General features: G+C 34.9%; 1 protein-coding gene across 1 annotated transcript in view; it reads right to left on the bottom strand.

The window, feature by feature from the left end:
- The window catches only part of slc24a3 (solute carrier family 24 member 3), a 107,344-nt gene that overhangs the window by 18,480 nt on the left and 62,056 nt on the right, over positions 1–26,808 (bottom strand). Inside the window, exons 3-7 of the mRNA XM_006638755.3 lie at positions 19,688–19,764; positions 13,193–13,267; positions 12,337–12,421; positions 9,793–9,896; positions 909–983 (exon numbers count right to left, since the gene is read on the bottom strand). Of these exons, the coding sequence (XP_006638818.2) occupies positions 909–983; positions 9,793–9,896; positions 12,337–12,421; positions 13,193–13,267; positions 19,688–19,764 (416 nt within the window). The remainder of the gene's footprint in view (positions 1–908; positions 984–9,792; positions 9,897–12,336; positions 12,422–13,192; positions 13,268–19,687; positions 19,765–26,808) is intronic.

Below are 26,808 nucleotides of genomic sequence, written 5' to 3'. Positions count from 1 at the left end.
TCTTCTAACCATTTCATCCACTTCAGGGTGAAAGAGGGACCCAGAGCTTCTGTCAGCAAGCAATGGGCACAAGGCAGGGTACACCCTGGATGGGACCCCAGTCAAACGCAGGGCAGACACACAGACACACATACAATAAACTGATACCTAGGGCCACTCTTCCTGTAAGCCAATTAACCTACCATGGAGAACATACAACCTCCATACAAATAACACCCCAAGTCCGAAATTAAACCCAGGGCCCCAGCAAAGCAACACAGCAATGCTAAACATTGCACCACAGTGCGGCCCCACAATAACAACAACAATAATAATTAAAATATTTGTCACCATCAAAAACATCAAAATGAATTTTATATTCTTATGCACAGAGAAGAGAGACAGAATAAATATCAGTCCCTGTGATAATATAGGAACAATTAAACTACAGTATATTAGATCAGATATAATCATTTTAAAGCCATAGAATGTTGGGTACATACAGAATTCACTATGTACACTAACCATTTTTCTATTGCACCCTGGGTATCAAGTCATAAACTAGCTTGTGTAAATAAAATGTAATAAAAAGAATGTAAGTGCATGCATCATGCTAGTGGTTTACCTATGTTCTGCTATTTCTTTGTTGTATTATTATAATAATATACAATACAAATAATAATAATACACCTTTTTGGGAATGTTAGTCAAAGTATGGACTGGAATTCTTTTGAAATACCGTACAGGCAGGACAAAATCAGATCTGTATTCTTAATCTACAAAGATGATACAGGGACAGAATGCCAGCTTCAAATGTGCTTATTTGATTAACTTTGTTTTCTTTCTTTCATGACAGACTTCTCTTTGAGAATTATATTTTAAGAGTATTTAATACTTCTGTCACTGTCACAGATAACACAATGACTTACCACAATGAGGGCTGCCACTGACAGTGTGTAATATGCAGAATCCCTAAGAAGAGTGTAGCATGACAGGGTGACAGCCTGCAAATCAGAAAACATCTCTGATCAGACAAGGACTAAAAGACATTCAAATAAAATCTAGTTTTAAAAAACAGTAGCAAAGCAGTTTATAAAAAAGTACTGAAATTGTATTCTTGCCTGTAAATGTAAAGGGAAAGTAAAATTAGGACCAGCATGAAAGTTGTTGTGGAGAATGTCATTTAAACTTTAATAACATGTTAGACAGATGTTGCTTAATAACACGAGAGACAAATATGCCCTATACAGGCATTACATTTCCTAAATGTTAAACCCTGGGTTAATTTCATGCTTCTATCTGAATTCCCTATGAACATACATTTCATTAGGTATTATTTTCTCAAGACAAAAACCAGAATGTAACACATTGTACAATAAAATAACAATTCACAGTTTATGCTTAAAAAATAGGATTGTTTTGTATGATTTTTATACAGTAAGAGCATGCAATTATTTCTTACATAATACATAATCTATGTTTAATCACAGTTTTGAGTCCTTTTTGGCAAGATTACATTTGGCTCTGCATGCAAACCCATAGAAGAAGCATTCCATAAAAATTCCCAAGCTTTTTTTTATCTTAAATGTGTCCAATATCATTATTATGTTATTTGCATGTTGGTATTGGAATGTTTTTATAGTTTTATAATGCTTTACACAGAATTCTGAATAGAATTTTAAAGAAAAATCTTAAACCATGTTAACATGAAGAGTTCACAAATATATATGCTTCTGGATTAACATGAAGTCTGCTTGATCAGTCACAGTAGAGACCATCTCATTCTTGTGTATAACAAAGGTCATTTAAGACTGATGTGACTGTGCTGGGAACAGAAGAACACATATCCACAGCAACATGCCACTGACTGCTCTAGACAGCAGGTACACCAATGTACACTGAATCTGTATACTGATTCTTTTTCCAGTGAATAAAGAATATATAAAGACACTCACAAATACCTTTATTGACAGACTATATATAATCATTTGACCATTACAGACTATATATTATCATTGAATCATAATTATGTGTAGAAATCAGTATGTACCCTTACCATATTTCTATGAAATATATGTTAAAGTGAGATGAATTACACTTAGTTCTGTGCAGCAATCCATAGAAATCTGATTTAAACCATTAAGCAATAATGTATTGTCTTGTTTAAGACATTATAACTTTTGATTCTGCTAAAGGACTGTTCTAGTGATCACATTCACAGCTCAAGTACTTTGCTTCAATGATGACATCACAGAAGTATAGTAAAAAGTCCCTTTTCCATGAAGATGTTAGACATTTGAGGTTTCCTTTTGCCTACATGTACAATTCATTTTGTGCTGTGAAACTGACAAAGAAAAATACATTAATTTTTAACAAAAAAATTAAACAAGTACAGTATACTCTTTAATTCTTGTCATCACATAAGAAAAACCTGAAGATCTATAAATACCTTTAGAATTGGTCTAGTCTGAATTGGTCTAGTTCAAATCCATTTAATTAAATAATACTTTATCTTCTTCCTTCAACCTAAGTCGTTTGGGCTAACTTTCATCACTTGCTATCCAGATTTACTGGAAATGTTTCACAGCTTTTGTTAACTCCCTACATGATCAGAAAAGACTATTTTACAAACGTCTGCAAAAGGAAATATTAAAACTTTTAAAAGTAGTGTATGCATGGTCTTCATTGTGATCTGGGTGAAGAAATACAATATTCTAAATACATTGTATTTACAATACCTGAAAAAATAATTTCAAGGGTGGATTATTCTCCAAATATTAGTCACAGTTGAGGAGAGTTTCATTTAAGTATCACTTTGGCACCTCTGTATGTCCTGCAGATGTGTCTATTGGATTACAGCATTACTTTTAAAAGTAACAGAGGATTTTTATTGTAGTTGCAGCAATATGTAATCCCTTCAAGTTAATTTATTTCTGTTTCCTTTCTGTGGTTGGTAATCCTTAGCTGCTGGCTCTAGATGTGTTTGATCATTTTTAATCCTTCTGTATACATAGCTAACAAGAGGAGGCTGGCTTTCCACCTTCAAATCCAAAGGAAAGGATGGGCATCGATTATCTTTATTTCTTCCGAGAATACAATGTAGGGGTAGGGACCACAGTTGTTTCCTAACCAAGCACACTGAATCTCCCATGGAAAAAAGCTTAATTTGCAATCCAAAGTGTTCCTGACTTATCTGTCAATAATAGGTAGACATCTATTTAAACCTCATTATACAACTTTATGTTGTTTCTGCTACCAACCTGACACATTCACTGAAAGTCTTGTGTAGCACCTGCTGGGACACAGACAAGACACATATACACATCATCCAGTACCTACAGTACTTTATTACTACTAACTATACACTATCAAGACAATCGAAATATCATTCTGGAAAGAATGATGTGACCAGACTTCTGCCTGTAGCTAAGGTGACAAAATAACTTGTAATAAGCAGGATAGTTGCTTCTTCCCTTTTCTTAAAAAATAAAATCAAACTTCACAAAATAGAATTATGGTAATCATAAACGTGAGACATTTGCAGGTTACTGATTATAGTGAGGCACTGCATGTTTTTGATAAGAAACACAATGATTAAATATGACCTCTATTTTAAAAATGCATCAAAATGGATAAACTGATGTTCAGAACAGTCACATAAAATTAAAAAAGGCATTAAATTAAAGATATGTAACAATAATATATTTTTTCCATAGATGCCTCTTAATGGTTACCAGGATTCAAATAATCCAGCTCTAATTTCCAGATTTATTGATTTTAAAACATATTCTAAAACTGGAACACAAGCCTGTTTAAACATTTAACAGATAGCCTTTATTAATCAGATCACAGTCATGTGAGATCTGATGTGGGCAATGAAATCTCTATGACTTCGCAAGAGATGCTTTGTGCTGCTGTTTTGGGATTCACTCTTCACTTCCAAACAAGCCTGGAAGTTATGACAGACAAATTATACCTTAGGAACAAACGGTTAAGGTTCATTGGTGATATAATCAAGTCTCATCAATCAAGTGGTGAAATGAGCTTTCCAACTTTCCAAAACAATACTGTTGATTTATATCTTGGCATCCATGTTTCTACTGTGTATATGTTCCTGAGAATAAGCGATAAGGAATTATTCAATATACTTCTTTCACTACAATCTTTCCAGCTTTATTAGTTATAAGACATGACTAACATTTTAATTCTTGAATAACTGATTGATGGTACAAGGGGCTTGACTTTCAATTATTTTGTAATTGAAATGTGCTGTTTGAAAATTATGTGATAAACCAAAATGGCTCATTAATAATATAAATTTAATACTTCATTATTGTCATATTATTTATTTTCCCTGAAAAACCAATAAACCAACTGAACAGAATATTAATACAAAAGGTCATTACAGAGCTCAGAGACATTGTGACCACACCTTTACGCTAAGTGAAGGTGTGGAATAATACATTGCTGCAATTAAAACAGCAAAATGAAAAAGAGTGAATAAAATGCATAGGATTCTTATTTGTTGTTTGATTTAGGTACATTGCTTGGAAAGTGTGATTTTGTGCACTGTACCTGTATACAGTACATGCAATTCACTGAGGTCATTAATATTAAGAACCAGTGACTGTTATGAATTTATCAGATGATAAATTCCCTCTACCTCCTCCCCTCCACCACTGGACAAATATTTATACAATAAACTGTAGTATGTGTTTTAAAACAACCTACTGTATTTCAGCCTTGCTCAACATTGATTCCCTACTGTAAATATGTGACAGAAATCCCCTGCAGTTACAATTTAGTATACTGCCAGTGCCACAATTTTATGCATCATGAGTTATAATTTTATTTAAACCTCATGTGCCAATAATGTGGTTAATAGGAGTGTGCACTCCTGGCAATAAAAATAATTTAGGTAAACCTTTAAAGGGACCTTGTGTAAAAGCTAGGTCATATGCACACCCATTGGGTTTTCCTATTTACTGTATATACCACTAGTGGAATATTTCAGTTATTTGTATACTGTAATTTATGACAATTTTCTATTTCCAGCTGTGACATTTTTTATTAATGTGCAGTTTTACGCAATACATATATCCCTTAAGGCATGAAAAAATAGGTTTCATGCTCTTCCGATTGTGTTGACAAAGGATTATTTAACACCTCTGTGCAGACCTCTGGTGTTTCTCTCTCTGCACTGGGATTTCTGAAGTCATTAAGCACAGGCTGTAAGAGCAGCTCTAACCTCTGACTCTGAAAAGGCTTGTGAGAGTAGACTACAGCAAACAGTAATAATACACTACTTGGGGTTCAAAGCTATCACACATCTTGCTTTGTGGTTTGTCCATATATAGTACAAACTATATATACACATATCATCATCCACTACATTTGTTCCTATCATTCACCTTTATCTATTTAGTTTCAGTTGTAGCACAAAAGATCTTTAGCTTAAATGTCAGCAGGAATGTAGTTAGGAAATATATATAACCCCTTGTAATTGGGCAAAATTGTTTAGTCTCATTTTAATTTGGGTCCTGGTAAGAAAAACAGGGAATTTTCTAGATATTAGAGCTTAGAAGGATAACTCTGTCTGTTAATGCTAGTGTTTTTAGAACAGCTAACAGTACACTTCATCCCCATGATCTTTTGTTAACAAAACAAATTTATACTGTATATCTTTAAAAAATAAAATGTGAACACACATTCTTAAAACTAGCTTTCTAAATCTCAGGTGATGCTCAAGCTGCATATAAAAAATGTAATTTAAAGTGTTTTTTTTAAGGCTTCTCAAATCATCTTTAAAAACTTGCTGAAATGTACAACAGTGCTTGAAAGATAAAGGACAGGCAGAAAAACACTTTCTCACTTGATGTGCCTTTAATGCCTAGGAGGCACAGCAATTTTCATAGATGGAAGCCAGTGGACATAAGTCAGTTTACAAATTAGATAAGAGGGCACACACAGTTACTGAGTGCATTTCTATACCACAGATTATTCTGTTGCCTTCCCAGAAAAACAGGTTTCAACAGGCTACTCCTACACATAATGGTTATGACTAAGAATTGTCATTTTGAATGCACTTGCATTACTCATTTAATAATTTCAGAATTCAGAGACCATAAAAACATATTTCTTCTGCAATGTTACTTTTAGATTACAATTTGGCTGAAACCCAAACTTACAGGAGAAGGGCTTCTGGAGAGAAGAGGATTGCTAGATTACCACACAATTCAGGGGCAGATGGCATATGAAAATTTTAAAGCATGTCTTTAAATCCAGAGAAGGGTTCCCAGAGTGGTTCGAGGTCTCTGGACCTTGGCTTTTAATGAATTAAGTCCTTGAAAGTGTCAAACCATGTACAGACGTTTTGTAAGCCTACTGTACATTGCACTTCCAAACATCATCATGTTGTTACATCTTACTTAGAGGTGTGAATAAATGTGACCCTCAGGGTTTCTGGAATTCATTTGATCAATTCTGACAAATATCAGTTTACTTTGTAAAATGCTATTCTTATTCTTATGCTTATGCTTATGCTTATTCCATAATAACATTTTTCTAAGTGGTTCAAGCAAAACTAAATATTCAATTTGAAACTAATTCTAAGATTTTTTTCATTGCTCTTAAATCAGTAGTATGAACATATGTCAAAGGCACTGTGACATATATCATTTGTTAAATTAATGTTCTCATGCTAACATATAAGATTCTGAATGGTTTAGCTGTAGTTTGTCTTGAGGGCCTGTTTCATGAGTCTAGTTTAGTTCTTCTGAGATCTGCTAATTCAGTATTTTTGTCAGTATTCACATAGTGTGCTGTATCATATATGTGGACCTCAAATACTTAAATAGTCACTTAAATAAATCTTACTTAAAATAATAGTCTTTCCAATATAGCCTTTAATGTAAAATTTATATTTTTGGTTTTACTTGTTTAATTTGGTTTTGCTTTTTTTTAAAATCATTTTTCCAGTTTTGTTTTAAATTTGTGGTATTGTCCAGTCTTGCAAAAGTCCCTCTCTTATTATTTTTTTAAAACTGTATATTCACAGGGGACATTTGTTTTTACCAAACATTCTAAAATATAAATAATTTCAATATCTCATCTGAATATCACAATTTATTCTAAAATAACGAGTTAATGAGTTAAACCATTCAGATAACATTTTAAATCACCATCAAAATCCCAAAGTGTTAGCAATTCAAAGAAATATACCAAATTCAGAAAGTTCTACTGAAACATATGTTACTCATAATTAAATAGATTAATAGATAAATAAATGCCACAGTCATACATCCTATATTGAGGACATTTGTTTTCCATACTGACTAGGTGATGTTGTTGATAATTAGAAGGCAATTATTCTACTTTGAATAGTGCATGACAGGTTTTAGTTTTTACTGACATCACTGCAAAACGATTTCTCAAGCCGATGTGGCTCAACCATTAGTTTGCCTTCACAACACAATAACATGTTTTTTATTCCAGACAGAGGTCATCACCCAGCCAGATACAGAGAATGCCCTGTAGAGAAATGTCTACTTGTTGTCCAGCTATCGTTGCAAAGTGTTAGAATGATCACAGAATGAAAAACATATTTAATCCACAGTGGTGACCTTGTCTGAGTAACAGAACGTCTCTCATTTTTGACAGCCATCCAGTGTACTGCCTACAGTAGCCTTTGAGAATGCCATATAGATAATGCAAATTCTGTCAAATCCAAATCAGTCATGAGGCTCAGGAAACCTTTCACATTTCTAAGTTGCTTCCTTCCTCTTATACAAACAATATTCCTGTTGCGTAATCTTTTTGAAGTTACTATCATGACTGATAGCACATTTTTCGAACATTGTCATTTGTTCCACTTACATTATCACACTTTAAGCTTGGTATATAGCCCTTATATATATATTAAATTGTTATATAAGCATTATCATGTGCTGAGTATTGCTTGTCATTTTTTAAGTACTTACCAAATGTTTTCCCTCTTCTTAGTTATACAGTAAGTTGTTTTTTATTACAGTTACTACAGATTTTAGCTTTTAGATATATTCTATCAGTGTTTTAAAAAAGCATTTTTTATACTGCAAACAGGATGCAAAGTCTATACAGTTTATACTGTATACACAAGTGGACTTTTATATCTGTGTAAAAGTTTGTGTAGTGTTTCATGTTTTATGACCAGGCCTAGTCACATGCCTTAATATACTTTAATTGTCTTCTAACCAACAGTCAGCCCGATAAACCACAAATTCCATATATATTTACATTTACTATTGCATTGTGAAATCTGTAATGTTTTCAAAGTGTTTTTTCGTTTGTATATTAAGAGTAGAGTTTAGTTAATTTAAAAAATAAAACAGAGATGATTTATCATGCAGGTGACAGTTTGAGAGTAGAGTTAGAGAGACTGAGGAAGGATATCTGAGCTATAAAATCCCTATTTGCATTTTGTAATTCTTATGTTAACTGTGCATTGTTCCAATTGAGCAGAAATAAAGCTCATTACTAAAAAACTCATCATCGTATGGGATGTACTGTAATCCTCGCACTATGATTTTCTAAGCCTTTTCTGTTTTACCATGTCTGGCTTCTTAACATGGCACTGACGAAAGACTGCAAAAGGGTGTTCCATACATACTATACATCTGCTTACAGTGTAATCATTAGGTAGTCTCACTAGAATATGAGGTGGAAACAGAAAAGGGAGAAAGTCAGTTTTAATGCCTCAGAAATTTAAAAGAAAGTACAGAAAAGCTGTGGCATCTGAGCTAAGGCTAGTGTATAATAACTGTTTAAAAGCTGTCAGACCATATTATGTGTGTCCTGCTGGGTCACTTTCCTCATAAAGACTCTTGTGATGTCTATTGTTAGTGCCACATTGTCACAGAGACAGATATCAAACATCACAAGCTTTAGCTGAGCCAGCACAAGAAAAGAAAAACAAAAAAGAAACAGCCAATTTCTGCAAAGCTCAGCTTTACAGTGCAGGACTCTAAGGGCCCTTTTGAAATGTGGCAAGGGGGATGCCAAAATCTGTTACAAAAAGAAGAAAGAAATATGACTGGAGTGTCTTATTTTGTATGTCTCACCATTAGCTGTTACTGCAGAAAACAGCAGAATAAACGATTTGTCTTTATTTCAGTTTCAGTCATCACAATTCATGGAATTGTGGATTTCCACAGCTGGAAAAAGGTGTTCTGCTAGTATAGTTTGTGTTACTATAATGGTATCAAAAAGTTGTGGCTTTTATGCAAAATTAAATGCAATACAAATGTAAAAACATATGTCTGCTTTAAGGAGAGATTCATCTGATTTAAATTGGTACCAGTACATAGCAAAAAATATGTACGGTGGAAAATCTAAAGTACTTATATAATTGATTCATTGTCATCTTCATCTGGAACTTTGAAAACAATTTTGCGGAACACTTTATGTTTTGACTCAGCAAATACTGCATATAAGTGATTAAGTTGTAGTTACTGGGTTACTGAGTGAAGGATGAGAAAATATAGTTAGAGAAACAAAACAAGGTCAAATAGTGCCTTTAAAGTCTTAAAATATATGACATTTTGGAATAAGCTACATTAGCATTAGGAAATACTACAAATGAAAGCTACATGAACATAACACGTTCCCTTTTGTCTCTGTGCTCTAGAAAAAAAAATAGATTGCCTCTGAAGAAATTATTTCAAAACTCAAAGAGGTCTGTGCTACATTGAAATCATTAAAGCTAATCTTCTGTTTCCTTTTCTCTTATTGCAGGCATGCAGAAAGTGCTCAGATTTAGGAAAAGACTAATACTACCTGTCCAGCAAATACCCCACAGACTCCAATTATACAGAGGATATTAAAAACTGCTGATCCCACAATGGTTCCAACACCCACATCTCCCTTTGTGATAAACACACCTGAAAAACAGAAACAAATAAAGTTACATTAAAAGGCAACATTTTTGTCTCAGATGCTTAAGCATATTTAACAATTTTTTTATTGCATAAGCTCTCAATTTTTATTAACATCATGTCTAGAGTCCTTAAATCTGACCTAGGATGCTTCAAAACCAAGCAGTTGAGCATTTTTTATTCTGTAGTTTTTACTGTATATTGTACTGTATGTGTCCTATTCGTGAATCTATTTAGATTTGTGAATCTAAATGCAAACCAGAGAGACACCAGAATCACTCCTGAATATGCAGGTGGGAAGCACAAATGGAGCACTGGCACATGAACACAAAAACCCTCACAAACACAGGGAGGACATGCAAAATCAACTCATGACAAGGTCTGTGAGACCACTGTATAGTAAGAGCCACCCCACCACTCTGTTCTTTTTAAATGCTATTATTAGATTTCACATAAACAGGAAGATCAGGAATACTAACACGAGTACCGTATATCAGAGAGCAAATACATAAAAGCCAATAAAAATACAGACTACTGCTGGGTATGAATCTCATGCTTGTTTATGTGGAAATCAAAATAACAGTTTAATGTTGTAATGGCCTCTGCTTTGAATACTTAAACTACCATTATTGATTTTATTGACTGAAATCTCCAGTGTACTCCAGCTTCCCCGGTGAATGTTTCCCACAATAAAATCAATAATGCCTTAGTAATACCAATTGAGCATGACAAGATCAAGGAATGGTCACAATCTAATATTTGTTAATTGCGAACAACAATGGATAATTATTGCACTATATTCAATTTCACCAAACATATGTCAACTGCAGCCACACTGAAGTTTTTTACAGATATAGGAATAGTTGACTCTATAATCCTGTGGTGGCCAAATTCAGTTCTGGAGATTCACAGTCTTGCAGGATTTCTAGGTTTTTAAAGTCCTTAATTGGTAAAGACACAACAAAAAATCAGTTGATTAAATCATTAGTTCAACTGGGAAAGAGAGCACAAAAGAGATAAAAAGCAGAAAGTCCTATAGCTCTCATGGTCTGGCCAATGGAGATCATTCATAGCACTTTGAATTCTCTCTAAGATCCATGGCTCAAAAGTTCTTTGATCGATTTGCTGTTTCTTCTTCTCACTTTCTCAACAACAGAATTTATCTGCTGTCTTTCTTTTAGGAAGCTGGTTTCAGGCTGTAAAGTGGAAAGAAAGAAGAAAAACATAATCTTGGTGAGGAAGCCAACTTTGAAACCAAAGTTGTGGAGCCTTCTTTAGAGGTGTGGACCAAGGTGTGAAGGTCTGTAGCTGAAAAGTATTTCCATTTTTTTTCTTTCCTCTTTTCAGTGTGGAACTAACCTCTGCTTGTTCCATTGCAGCTGATAGCTCCTAACTTGAACCCGTATTGTCAGTATAGACCATATAAAACATTCATTTGAATTCTTTAGACCTCCTTCTATAGTAAAATAATGCCACTATTTAAGAAACCTTTAATAACTGCATTACCAGTATAAAAGAAAATCTTTCCTGATGTTCCACCACCTAACAAGTATTAATTTATTTCTTACCCTGGTGATCTCAGGAAGACAGTCACCTCAGAAATGCACAGGAAACATATTGTATAGTAAACTTTCATTAAAAATAACCCTCCTTAATTGCAACGATGAGATAGCTTTGTCTCCAACCTGTGATCATTCTAAAAGATGGTAATTTTCCCTGCTATGGGTAGATGAAGCTAATTTCCTCCTATCCAATTAAAATTCTTCTGGGGGAAAGTATCCTTTCCCAGAGCAGACTAGCCAGAAAATCCTGTTGAATTGTTTAAGATTTAGAAAAGGAAAAAATACCAAAGGGACATTCAGATTTATTGGGAAGTCTGTTTGGTTTACTTGGGGAAAGCTTGCTGAAAACATCAGTCCACAAGTAAGCCCCTTTTATTAAATTCTTCATGAGTGGGAAGACATCAGACATCTGCCTCACATTTCCAAATAACAGAACAGGAGAGGGTGTATGTGTGTGGGGAGGGATGGGCGATCCAAATTAAAAGAAAGCTGTTGTCCTTGAACTTCTGCCAGGAAAAATATGTTTTCCATGAAGTTTGAGTGGGTGGGGTATCCTAGGATAACATCCCTGTTAGAAGGTATATTATTCACATGAGATGATATCCTCTGACACTGGTTATGGAGATGTTAAAGTAAGAAAGAGCAGTGCAAGAACCGTTAGACCGTTACCTTTGGGAAACATGATATTCAGAAACCTCAGTTTCAGTGAGCTCAGTGCGGTACTTTCCTTGCATTGTGGTTCAAAATACAAATGGCCTAAAAGGCTTAGCTTTGCCCAAATAGTCCAGTGTTCTTTTTTAAATAGTGCATGATGAAATATCAGGTGTACATAATGTGAAAAATCTTTAAGTGAAGACTGTCAGTTAAAAAAGTGGGTAATTCACCAATGACTGAAGTAAAGAGCTCGGGTGCTGAACTGCCTGCTGCCATGAAGGTGGCTCCAGCAACATCTTCGCTGAGGTGCAAGCGCTAGAGAGAAAAAAAGAATACAAAACCATGAAATCTTAATTATGACTACACTTCATTAGAGAGGGGATTGATATTAATTATGTATTTCAAATGGTATGATATACTACCGAGCGTTATCATAAAACAATTAATTCAGTGGTTTCACAATGTACCTAGAAATGTGCACACTCAAGTCTTTCAAGAGACCGTAAAGAAATTCAAATCAGAAAATCTGCTTATTTGGGTAGCATGGGAATGCTCTGTAACTGCATCCTGCCACGACTGGAAATTTACAAATGTTAGCCTCTGAGTCAATCATTCGGAAGTCAACATGTCAGAGAAAAGCCTTCATTGCACTTAGAAAGTCCAAATGTAAATCAATCTACTGCAGACAAGCAAGGGAAAAAGTCACAAGCCTAATTCGACAATTTTGGATGAATGTATCCTAATGCTTGGATCAAGAGAGGTATAAATTTAGTTCAGCTAAACAACAAACATTAATGACTGTATTTCAGCCATAAATAGTATATTCTGAATTTCTTCAGCTTATACAATACACCTAGAAAATCAGAAAAATATATTTTTAGATTAGATATAAATATTTCTATAAAGTTGTGACATTTATTTAACGTGATCGAGCTTCACGATTACAGCAGTGGTTAAGAGGCTTGAGCTCACTGATGGTTGGAGCTCCGCTGTTTTCACCATGCATGAGTGGTGCAGTAAATGTTGAAAATGAAAATGAAAGCATTTGCATGTTTCAGGATGATATAATAAAGGGACAGGACTTACTTCACAAATTTTATCCAGAGAGGGCACAAAGTAGTCATCACAAACGAGAGCCAGGGCATAGAACATGTACATTGCCTGAAAGAGAATTGCACAGAACCATGAGTTCTCTATGCCTGAGAATCACATCCCTGTTAGAAAAGCCCCTTTAATACCGTCCATTTCCAAATGGTTTAACACAACATAAAAGCATTTTAATGTAACATCAGTATGAAACATACACTGTACTAAAATAAAATATTAAAATATCTTAGAAATAAAAATGGCTTTTTAAATAAAGTGCCGTCAGAACCCAGCTGGCTGCCCCTCTTACTGCAACATTATTCATATTATCTTCCAGTAATCTACAATTAGCCTAAAAGCTAAGGCGTGATCAATGTGTATTTAAACAGTCTTTCATGTATCTCGAAGAAGCTGTATTCACCTTATAATGAGCATTTCAAAATCAAGAACTATTTTCTTGTTTTTTTTTCTTCCTGCTATTGTTAGACGGTTGAATGTATCAAGATTACTTTATCTTTTTTCTCTCATATAAAGGTCATGGGCTTAATCAGCCATCACTAGTAATCTCTGATGAATAATGAACAGCTAAAATAGAAAACAGAAATTGCTCAGTAAAGGACAGAATGAACAATATTTATTTTTGGTATTTGGTAATTTAACCATAACATTAACCAATGACTGTATTTCAGAAATGAAAAGTGTATTCTGAATGTCTTCAATATACCTAGAAAATCAGAAAAAAAATATTTATAGTTTACTATATGTACAGTATATACTATACATTATATTTATATACTATATATTATATACTATACTGTATACAGTAGTCATAAACTATACTTATACGTTTACTATATTTAGAAAACTAGGATAATTTTAGATATATACATATTTCTATAAACTTGTGATATATTTTAGATATACTGTATAAATATTTCTATAAAGGTGTGAAATGTATTTAACATGATTGAGCTTTAAGATCTTATTACAGCAATGGTTAATGATTACTAGATCAAAGTTCCACTAGAAAATGTCACACACTGAATCACAGACTGAAAGAAAATAAAAATGCTAAAATAAATTTGTTGTATTTTTTAATGCCTGTCAATATATATATAGATTGTATATTGTACATTTCATTGCAGATACAAAAATGCTTAACAAGTATAACAGTGTTGTGTCCTTATCTTTAAAATAGAAAAAAACATAAAGCAAAGTTTTGAGAGTGAAGCCATCTTGATTTGTGCACAGGAGATAGGGAGAGAGCAAAGACAAGAGGGAGAGAGGTGAGGTGAGGAAACCTCAAAACAGAACAGCTAAGAACCGAAAGCAGGGAGAGGGCAAAAGGGGGATAAAGAGATAGAAATCTCTTCCAGAGGGATATGTGATAAGCAGCAATCTGTAAATGAATATAGAAATTAAAAGGAGATTTGTCAATTGGTGAGAGCTGGGGGAATGCATGAATCAAGTCCAAGGATAATTTGGGCCTCTGTTGTTATATAACAAGCTTTCAACTGAATAAACACAAAGTCACTCTGAAAGCCTCTCTGAATAAGAAAGATCATTGAAAGGTGATGTCACATGGAGAGTAAATGTTTACCATCTGTGAAGTAATACTTACCTCTAATTACGAAATGCCAATTTAAAAGTAACAGACAGAATAGTGGGAGTTCAGAAATACATGTTCTTCCATTGTACAACCAAGTTATACCAACGTGTAGAATGAAATGAGCATCTTGAATGGATGTTGACTTTTTATGCTTTTGTGGATGACGGATATGAGGAAAAAGACATAAATCTCAATATAAATAAATTCTTTGTGGTCTATACCAACATTTCAGTCTTAGGATCATCCAGTATTATAATGTGAATAATGCTACTGAAATTTGAAGATAAAACATTCAGCCCATGGAAATGCAATGACAATATAGTATTGACATTTCATCTGCATTATCTTCAGCAGACCAGAATAACAGTTGGCTACTGGTTTGTGCTGGCTATCATACATTAGACATTCAAAAATATCATTGAAATTTTTGTATTAGCTACTGTACCAGGCTCATAAAATGATTATTTAAAGTCTTCTGTTACTTCTACTAAGCTTATTGCCACCTTGCACTGTTCACCTTATGGCACCTTGCACGCCAGAAACCACAATGAGACATTTTATATACCATTACTTTCAATCTCTCAGGATCTGTAGCTGACTTTAGTCATTGTCACATGAGGCTGACACACGGCTATGTGAGGTTTTGGACCATCATTTTAAGTGTTGTCAAGAATCACATGAGCATGTGCATCTGATCATCTGATCACCACTGACACTCACACGGACAATAAAGTTATACAATCATACCCTGAAAGAGGAAGGGACTTTAGCCACAGCTGTTACATATTTGTATGTTTCTATTTGGACATGTTTCGGAAGGATTTAAAAAACAAATGCGCCATCTGGTGCTTCTTTAAAACAAGTAAGCATATGTCCCCTCCACCCTAAGCACAGGCAATTTCACTTTCTTCAAGTGCCCTTTAAATCCAAGTTGCTTGGCACAATATGACCCACTCTGTATCTCATTTCACACATCAGTAAAAAATCACATCTTAAAACATCCTTGAATTCTAATTTACTTATTATTATCAAATTATCTTAAATAAATGAGAATTGAAAACAGTTTTGTTTTAAAAAGTAGTTACTTTTATTGTGTTTGACAATACCGCATTCAGTTAAAACCTAGATGAAGTGAAAATAATAATCCAATTTATTTTACATAGCACCTTTCAAGTCAAGACAACCCAAAACACCTTAAAATTCAGAGAACAAAGAAAGAACAATACATACGTCATGTAAGGCAAATTGCAATATAGTTTACTGCTATCTCACCTAATCTCCAGATCACAGATGATCATACTAAAGTCACGATTTTGGATTTCGTCTGTTTTATCATCATTAAACTATAAATATTGTGGCATCCAAATGATCTCCAAATGATAAATAGGTTGCAAGAATAAAGATATCTAAATTAGTGTCGGACACATAGTCATTCTTGAAATAAAGCTGAAATCCACCAGCATTATACTGAAAATTAATACCAAGATGAGAGGAAACCTGACCAACATTTAAAATGTAGATACTGACAAAAAGAAAACTAAACAGAGATAACAGAATTATCCAAAAATGTATCCGGAGCTGTACATGTGACTCTTTTTTTCAATGCACACTTTTTGTGCATGTGTAGAGGGTTACACTTCCCATGAAAAACTAACCTGAAAGTTTTGCTGTTTGATAGTAAAATAGTAATTAAACTATTTTTTTTGATGAAAGGAAGCTTTGATGTGGAAGAAAATATTATATTCTAATAGTAATTGCAGTATTTTACTTGTGTAACCACACACAAAAGTCCAGCCTGTTGCCGTTTTTCCTAAAAGAGGAGTCCTGTAGGGTGGAGGGTGTACTCCTGGGAGCCCTGGTTCAATTCTGGACCTGGGATGCTGTCTGTGTAGAGTTTGTACAGTATGTTCCCAGTGTTCGTGTGGGTTTCCTCCGGGCGCTCTGATTTACTCTTACAGTCTAAGGACATACTGAGAAATTTGCCCCAGTTTGTGTGATTGGCCACAGATGTCTGTGTCTGTGTCTGTGTCTGTGTGTGCCCTGAGACGGACTGGCCCCCTGTATAAGGTGTACCCTGCTTTGTGCTCGTTGTCTGTTGGGATAGGCTTCAACTCCTCCTCAACCCTGAATTGGATGAAGTGGTTAGAAAATGGATGGATGATAAAGTTCTTAATTATCTTCCTTGAATTACATATTCAGGCAGCTACACTGCATATGACATTTGTTCATATTTATACCTTAATGTGGAATACTGCATTGCAAAACCATTACATGACAAAGAGAAAACAAAACATTTACTCGTGTGTTATAAAACTATGTTATACTGATGTATAGGCAGAGCTGTTGAGTAACATGCTTTAATTAGATATATATCAACATTGAATATGGAGTCAGGATTCCCATTTGGATATCTTTTTCTAAGTGGTTTATGCCAAGAGACTTTGATGATCTGCCCCTCAAGTGCTAAATTGCAAGTTAACACCTATGGAGATGAGAGTGTGGTTGACTGCTAGAACAAAGAGTTGTTTAAGCTAATAAGCCTTATAATTCATTACTGATTAAAGTAAAAATTTTTACAAGAAAGCTCAATAATTGGTTGGCTATGGGTGTAATTCATTGAGCGCACAGCTTGTCATACTTACATGCTAGTTAAGATTCAGTGACTCTCCAAACTACAAGGCCAGAGTGGAAATGACTCACATGTCACAGTCTGCTTGACCTCTGTAGGTGGGTGTGAGTAGGGGTGCGTGAGTTGTGTGCGAGTACTAGAGGCCTCTGAGGGTTGCCTGCAGTGGAATTATTTCTTTGAGGACTGAACCTAATAAATGAATGTCAGATGCCAGCAGGACCCTCCAGTCTCCCCCTCATTTGCTTTCTGTTCTGACAGTCTGGATGACAAGAGGAGAGGGCTAATGTGTTCAGATGGAGCAACATGGGCGAACGACCTGGCTTGCTTGATGCTACACATACACAGTAGGTAGAAGAAACACTGCTATTGGTTACCAGTCCAAGAAGAGGTCTTCTCCAGTACCTTAGATTACTTCTGCTTTGATTTGGGAATTTACTTTTTTATAAAGGACCTTGTTGAAAATTTTCTTGAACCTCAAAATTTCACGTGGTATTCATTGTCCTTGATGGAAACATTCTAGGAAGCTGGTTAAACAATACCTTGCTGTCTCTTAATTGTAAAGGTGCAGTATCCAGACATAGAACAAAACTCCCCATGAGCTGCTACCACTGTGTGGAGCAGAACTACATTAAAGAGTCCATTATGCAGCAGCTCCATGAACTTTCCTATCAGTTTTTCAATGGCGCATTACTAAAAAAATAAGAAAAAAAGATAAGGATTAAGTTGGAGGCTTTTCCCAATTCACTACAGTGTTGTTCCTTCCATAGTTAATTTTTTAATACTGTACAAATACAATACAGTACAAATGCAATACAGCTTGCATTTCCTGGTATTCTCTTCCAAGTAATTATTACTAGAATGCTTTGTACAAGCCAGTTATTGGAAGTGATCCAGATACAGCATATTTTGTCATAGTGCTGCTTCACACAAGATACCAAAACACTGTAAATCTTATATATGTAAATCTGGTTTTAATTTGAGCATATTTATGGGCTCCAATAAATAAACTTCCAACAGTGTTGACAAGATTCTAATAGTAGAGCAGTTAACGGAGATCTTTCTATCCAGCAACAGATGCTTTTCTGTACTTATCATTTTGTTTAGACTTGGGTTGAATTTGTTTAAATATGGGTACTTGCCAGAGACGATATTTTTTTGTACTGCAGAGAAAAACAACCCATTAAAAATCAAGACATAGTTTTGCTTAAGGAAAGGACCCTCGGTTTACCACAAAATTGGCTAACTTTATATGACTGTTTTTTTAAGTTTTATCATTACTAAATCCAATTGTCTAAAACTGAACTAAATAAATAAAATAAAAAAATATTTGTGTGTGTCATTTATACTGAACATAAAAAAAACATAATTATATTTCTGCAAGTACTATATGTTGTTTAAAAACTAGATTACACAGTCTTCGTGCCATTTTGATTAACTGTAGACTCGATGACGAGAACGTGATGCTTCTGTCATGGATACCCTACCTCCCTGTACCAAGCCCTTTTCAAGATCTGTGGAATACTTTTCCAGGGTGTAAAAGGAAATAGGACAGAATCCTACACGATAGAATCTGTAATCTGGTGAAAAGTACACATTGCATATGTACAACCTTTAAATTGTAGCTACATACAGTACTACCCTGTAACTTTCAGGAGTAGACCACCTGTTTATGAAACCCGGTTGATGAAAAATATTGATCAGCGTAATGCCTGTGTAAAATCCTGGGTTCGGTAAAATGTTTCAGCCATTCATGTGAAGGACAACAGAGCTTCCGCTGGCCGATTATCAAACTTTATTGGTAAAACAAAATAAAAGAAACTACCGACCAAGCAAGAAGAAGACAAAGAATCAAAATAACGGACACAGCGCGAGCCTGCATTCTCTCCTCAACCGTCCACACCAAACTTTTCCCTGGGTCAGAGATTAAATAAAACATCACTCACACCAAACAAATGACCACACACCAAACACTGAACATGTTAAACCAAATATGTCTCACACCTGTCTCAACTGTGCAATAAAATGTCAGTGCACTGGCTACAGAAATACTGTCACTTTCCTGATAACTTTGTGAATTTATTGCTCTTATAAGTGATGTTTCTTTTTATGGTCATTATATATATATTGTTATTTACATTTAATATAAAATCAAAAGAAATGTAAGTAAGGATCACCATTTAGATTGAGATTTGTCTTCTTTTGAAGTCAGAGCTCCTAATCCAGAGTGCACTGGTTAAGGAAATGCCTGAACACTTACACAAAGGACATGCAGTGCAATGGCTCCTTCTCTTCTTTCCTTGTGTGAGAAAAGGTCCGTGGGGAATTCATGAAGAGCTGAAAGAAGCAGAAACATGGAATTACCCAGAGGTGCTCTCGCAGCGAGGTGCCGCTGGACGACACTGATGTGGTTGATTTGCTCTCGAAGGTCCCCGCTGCCTCAATAGATTTTGTACCTGATTACCAGCAGCAGGGACTTGGTTGCAGAGAGAGATAATTGAGAGGCGGCTCCTCCCACACAGCCTGCAAAGGCAAAGCAACCGGATTGTGAGCAAAGAAAGGGGGAAAAGCAAGACGAACAAACTAAAAAAAGATGTGAGACAGTGAATCTCTCAGTTACATTTCTAGATGAAATCAATGGTTTGGGATCCAGAAATGTGACAAGTATTGAACCCTGTTTAGCAATTTATGCTGTCTATAGCATGCATACACCTTGGAGGCATGTTACTACTGCTCTTAGTCTTTTCACCGGTGGATAGTGGAGTTTTGGCCAAGAGACGGCAGTCAAGAAGCCAGGCTACACTTGGTTTCACATCCAGTTTGGAGAGACTACTCTAGAGGTACATAATCCACTCTGATTATTAAATGCAACTAATTCTTTCTGAGCCCTACAGATTTAAAACAGTCAGGTCTACCTGCTTGCCCAAAACCATACATAAATTTGTTACTGTATATGATCAAATCTAGAAACTGAGCAGACTGCATTGTCACAGACAGGGACTGCCGTGACCTTATTAAGGTTCATGGTTTCATTGATTTGTTAATTGGCATGAGAATGTAGGCATACTGTATGTCTCATTATCAATTAGGGCAATTAGCCGCTCAGTAGCCTCAAGAAGGGTTTGTTTTTCTCAAACTGTCTTGAGCAAGTTTTGTATTCTTGTTGAACTTTCTTTCCCCAGATATTTGTCTACACCTCTTGTTTTGCTGTTTTAATCATTTTTTTTTACAGCCATTACCCCCATATTCCAGATTGTACAGAAAGCATCTATGAAATTACTTGGTTTAGTTAACTGGACTACAAATTGCAAAAAATGTTCTGTAACTGTTCAGTAAAACACAACAATGTGTTTTTTCATTAGAATGTTTTATCATTAGAATTTAACATCCTTATCCATGTAACATTCATGTAACTATCCATGTTGTAATGTTTAAATGTTTTCAGCCTTTATCTTCAGAGTATTTGAAAAAAGCTTTACCCAGTTGCTAGTTTTCAGAACATGTCTGGGACTCATAGACTAAGGGCAGTTCAGCTTTAATTTAATTTTTAATTTATTTTCATGAATGATTCAAGATTTTGTCATTATTATAATGTGATAACACAAACCTTTATGAATGCAGTCTTAGCATCTCTTTAGATGTAATTGTTCTGATCTTCTATCTCATGTTTAGACTTGCTTCATCTTAATATACAGTATAGTCTATGACAGAGATTCTCAATCCTGGTCCTGGAGTACACCTGTGTCTGCTGGGTTTTATTCAAGCAGGGCCCTTAATCATCACTAACCACCTCACCACCAAGCCTCTCCTACCCTCCTACAGTGTTTCTCAGTTGTGCTCCCGGGCAACTCCTGTGGCTTCTGGTGTTGAGGTCTTTTCCTGAATTTCAGCTCTTAAAAAGATGAATGAGATTTGCAATGAATGTGAACCCCATGCTACTTATTGATTTCAAGGCCTCTCATTAAAGTGTTCTACCTGTATGTGGGAAGTTTATAAATGTCTTTGAAAAAAGAAAACTGTGCATAAAATGAACATGCAAATAAGATTAATATGAAATAAGAAATAATTGGCTTAGCTTTCAACATAACGTCATAACTACTTAAAGCCGATAAGCCACTAATTTTATTTTGGCCTTCATTATCTTACAATGGAAGACACATGCTCTCAAGGGTGCACATTCAATCCAGATATGCCTAAAAGCACAGTGACTAATACTGCTACAGGAACACACTGGTGTGTGTCCAAAGAAACCTGGATTTTGGAGAGCTTAAAGTTGAAAACAGATGCATTCAATCAAGTTTTCATCTTAAAGCAAGTATAATGCAGTTGTGGTTTTGTAAAGTATGAAGGTTCAGTACTTGTGGACGACACATTTTTTGGAGGAAACAAAATCACTTGTGTGTACACCAGTTGCATATTTTGATGCTATACCATTTTAATTAGTTGAAGGCGTCAGGGAGATTTGTCTTTGTTTCATTGTTACAAAACATGGCAGAATTCACTGCATTCATGCAAAACAAAAGGACAATGCAGTCATGACCTTCAGAGACCTTAATCTCTGCCAGGCATCATTGTATACCTGTTGGTGAGAGAGGGCTGCTTTTTGGAATATAAAACAGGAAAGTTGGTAGAAGAGGAATATTGGATAGGAATTAAGTTCTAAAGACTCAAGTTAGGTCACTGAGTTCAGATGTATACCTGAAGGCCTTTGTCTGTTTTACAGTTGGTGGGAGGGGGCAGTTTTCAAGCCTAATTAACCTTCTCCTGAGCTAATGCACAGTGCCTTATAGGGCAAGTGCAGTTAGAGGCTGTTATTTTGCAGCCTCAATGGACAACGTGACTGCTGCTATCATGCAAGACGAGTCCAGACTTTCCATAAGGTACACACATAGTGTTTCAGTGCACAATACACTGTACCTGCAATTACTTTTAAAAAGAGCACTAACCAACCCATGTTCCCACTAATTTTGTTTTATTCTGTAAGGCGTATATCAAACCTTTTTCTTAAGGGCAACATTAGGGAGTCTTCGGTCTATTGAGCTTACACTATGACTGTATAAGGCTATATGTTCCCTGAAGCAGCTAATGTTTAAAATAGTTTATTTTGGAATCGTTTTTTTGGATTTTGGAATTTCCTCTTATTGTTTATTATAGACTCACCCAATTTGGAATTTTTACTTGAGACTTTACCTTCCAGCAGTAATTCCTACACCTGTACAGGGAGAATGAGGACCTGCAGACATGCTTCTTTGACACGACCCCCTGCTGGAACCATTCATCCTTTGACAAACACTTCAGGCTTCACGGGTCCTTATAGGAGAGTTATTAATAAATAAAGAAGCAGCAAATTTTTCAATGGCGTCACTGCATGTGCTCTGAAAGTTCTTGGAGCTGCTTTTGAACCAACAAGCAACTACCCTACATTGGTGGTGGGATCCACCACTTATAGAATCTCAGTCACAGTCAGCTAGTTACGTGACACAGGCTCAGACAGGCAGAGGATTCTGCCTGTGATTTTACTGATTTAAATCCATTTCTACATCCTAAACCAGAAACATACTTTTTCATCCAATAAAGTGGAAGAGTCTTTGAATAATTTTGATGTTTTGTAACAGATAAGCCTGTAACATACAGTGTGGATGAACATATTACATTATTGTGTCCTGATTCAGGAATCTACAATATGTTAATGTTCAAATCTTAGATGATTTAAACGTATGATTCCCATTAATTGCAAAAACATTTTTTAAGGCCTACCACTGCAGACAATTAAGGAAAGTCACCGCTGATTTTAAACACAAACTTCATAACAAAAATTAAATTAAATAAATATGAAAGCCATGCATGCTATGCATTTATATTATTATCTTACAACTCTAGATAATATTAAAAACTCTTACTAATGGATCTGATTTCATTACTATAGGTTATCAAAGATTACATCTTTATCTTTTATCTTTGATAAAACACCTACACCACTTAATTTTAACGAGCAGGTACTGTATTACTTTGAGCTCCCACAAATGAATTAATGTGGGTTTAGAGCTTAATCACTAGAGACATCGCCTAACACAAGATGAGGCAAAAAAATACAAAAAAAAGTTTTATATATTTTATTACTATGGCTGCACAGTTTCATGAATCAACAAAAAATATCTTCAACTAGCAAGTTAATGAAACAAAATGTATTAAGGTCCCCTTCCATCCTCAATTCATTAAAACTCCCATTAGCATGGTAAAATTTAACCGCTTTTTGCATATACATACATTGCATGCACTGCAGGCCTACAGTACCTATCCGATCGATTTAATTTACATTAGCTTCAGTATCAGTATATATGTTTGACAGGATGATGCAAACAGCACTTATGAGATCAATAGTGCTCCAACAGATCAAGGGAGCCAAGCTCAGCTCAATAAGTGTGCAGATTTTGTTTCAGCTTTGCATTTCAGTCTTTTATTATTTGTTCTTGTTTTCAGAGTGCCTAGAATATAATGAACATTATCTGAAGTATGCGTATGTGAGTTCTCCATGATACCTTGAAATAAGACAGCTTTTTAAATTTCACTGAAACAGAATGACATTACCTTTTAAATTAAGCATTACACCTTTACTAAGATACATAATATTACTAATGACCATGCACATAAAACTCTTAATATTATTCAACTGTTCTCCATCGCAGAGTGAATGAACATCAACATTATTGACTTACTTTTGAAAATTATTGTGAAGGGTTTTGGATATGCATAATTAATACAAATTAACCAGTCTATCATATTAGTACAGTAACAACAAAAAAAGGAATATATATATATATAATATCAATATATTTTGTTATTTGTTCAGCTATTATTTCTCAGGTTTTTAATTAAGCAACATCTCTCACTTTAACAAAGGTTTAATGTTTAATTTAAAACTTCATGTTATTCTATTTCAGGGTAATTCTGTCCTATCCCATAGTGTCCCAGAGATTATAGAGACATACAATATGCTCAGCCTAAACTAATGGCATTTCAATTATGTGCTTCTTCTCATCTTCCAATACCCAGACCTGGAATTTCACAAATAAATATTTAAGAAAGTGGTGCTGTGAACTTCTACGGACAAAGAAGTGATGTCATTGTTATGCATATTCTGCAATAAAAATAGAAATATCTAAAAAAGCTATTGCCATTCATGTAAAATATGCATTGTTAAAAAATGAAATTACTGAAACAATTTTGGAGTTATTCTTTTTGAGCTGTAATCCACGTGTATTATTCATTATCATACCTCATCAAGGAAATTAAATGATACTTTTTCTGGTAGCCTGAAGTTGAGCTTTCAGTTTTAGTACATAGCATGCACATAACACATGTTGACACAAGACATAAGCTGTCTTTAATTAAATAAGACTTCGAAGTATATTTATATTTATATACTTCTATATATTTTAGAATGTTTTACTGTATATGATTGATAAGGCTAAAGGTGCTTTACAGTACAGCAGTGTACAATATATTTCATATATTTTATATTCTTCTTTGTCCATTAGTTCAGACTTCAGTTGTGTCCTGAATTCAGACAAGCAGACATTAATAATTGTGTGACATCACTCACATTAGCACTCACATAAGCTGAGAGGCCCTATAGCTTCTTCAACAATATACACTGTAATAGTTTGTTCTATATAGACTTCAAGAATACATGACATACAGTAATAGTGGATAATGCAGGTCCCTCATGGATCTGGAGTTTAGTATGCTCCATTGTTTTATTTTTTCCAAATTAATAGCAATGAACTTCTTAGAAAGGCAACACCTCTGTAGAACCTTTGACTCGGGGATTAGCTGAGCGATGGTTGCAATAAATGTTCAACACTGTTCCACGGTGTAAGCCTGTTTCTCTATGACACCCGCTACACATGAGAGATAACTGCAGATAACTGCATTCTACAATGTACTGCACTAGCAGGTGAAAATGGAGCTGCAATCAGAGAATCCTAGGATTATCATTTTTTAAAGGCATTCCTGTAATATTAAAAATCGTTTTTTGGGTGATATTTGCAGTTTTGAGCATCGAACTTGCAAATTGAACTATCCAGTCCTAATGTTCACAGTGCTTGAAGAATGTTTAACAAAGGCTAGATTAGGACTTTATTACAGACAGTAGCAGGGTCTATATTGTTGAAGAAGCTGTAGCACCTCTCAGCTATCAGTCAAAAAATCAAAAATATCTTCTTGTATGAATTCAGGGCACAAAGCATAGTCTGAAGGAAAGAACACAGAATAATATAAAATTCTATATGTAGTGTAGTTTAAAGCACCTCTAGCTTTATCAATAATATAGTGATTAAAATGTTTAAATACAGCACTTAGAATATAAATATACTTTGAAGTCTTATTTAATTAAACTAGATTAGATCTTGGTGCGATCCAATAATTTTACTGGAGACTTGCAAATTAGCTATTTTCCAAAATATTCTTTTTTAGGCCTGGTGGACCTAAAACTTACTTAATTCACAGGACTCTTCCCTACTGGCAAAAAGCAATCTAATTTATTTACTCTGGAGTGGGCAGTTTGCCCACAGTTTTCCCCACAGAGAAAATGCACCCTCAGTCTATTTCCATTGTCAAAACATGACAGAAAAATCTGCATTCTGAGATGGGATGCATACCCTTGCTGTCTTGGATATCCACATTTCTGTTTGTGGATGTAAGAAAACAATTTCCATCGTACTTTGCCCCAGTCTTCCTACGAACCTGACTGATTTGGGGTCATGTGAGCTTTGCTCTGGTACAGTATGTGTGAAAACCAAATCTCTGTCTCTTAACTAAGCTGTCATTTTGACAAGATGGCATCTGCTGAGGTACACATGGGCCTCTATTATCCAATTGCTTTGTCTTTGGAGAAATAAGTGTTGACAAGCTAATTAGTTCAAGGATTGCCTTCTCTTCTCAGGGGGTATGGGCATCAATTAATGCAGGCCGTTCACCTGTGATAGCCAATTTACAGTTTAGACAAACCACTGCATGAAAATGAACTGTCACTTGCTTTGTTTAATTATTACAGAGTTGTTTGCTGCTCAGTTTGGACTAAGATTTTTGGCAGAAAGGAGTCACTTCAAGCTGCTTTTCTAAATCAGGAACTAGAATTAAAAAATCAATACAACACAATACAATTTAATCTCAAGGCAGAATGGGTAAAACCTTAAGCGATTTTGGAAGGTGAAACCTGGGTAATAACTTGAACACACGTACAGCATTAAAATGAATGTTTAAATATTTACATATTTAGTCAATTCTTTTTTCTTTAGTTTTGTTGTTTGTACACAGTTACACTGTAGGTGATCTATGTATTGCATTCGAAGCACAGCAGTACATGTCATTCCATGTCTG

This window comes from Lepisosteus oculatus, chromosome 17 (assembly GCF_040954835.1).
Source record: "Lepisosteus oculatus isolate fLepOcu1 chromosome 17, fLepOcu1.hap2, whole genome shotgun sequence".
Taxonomy (NCBI): domain Eukaryota; kingdom Metazoa; phylum Chordata; class Actinopteri; order Semionotiformes; family Lepisosteidae; genus Lepisosteus; species Lepisosteus oculatus.
The sequence above is the reverse complement of the archived record's forward strand: the minus strand, read 5'-3'. Positions and strand labels throughout refer to the sequence as shown.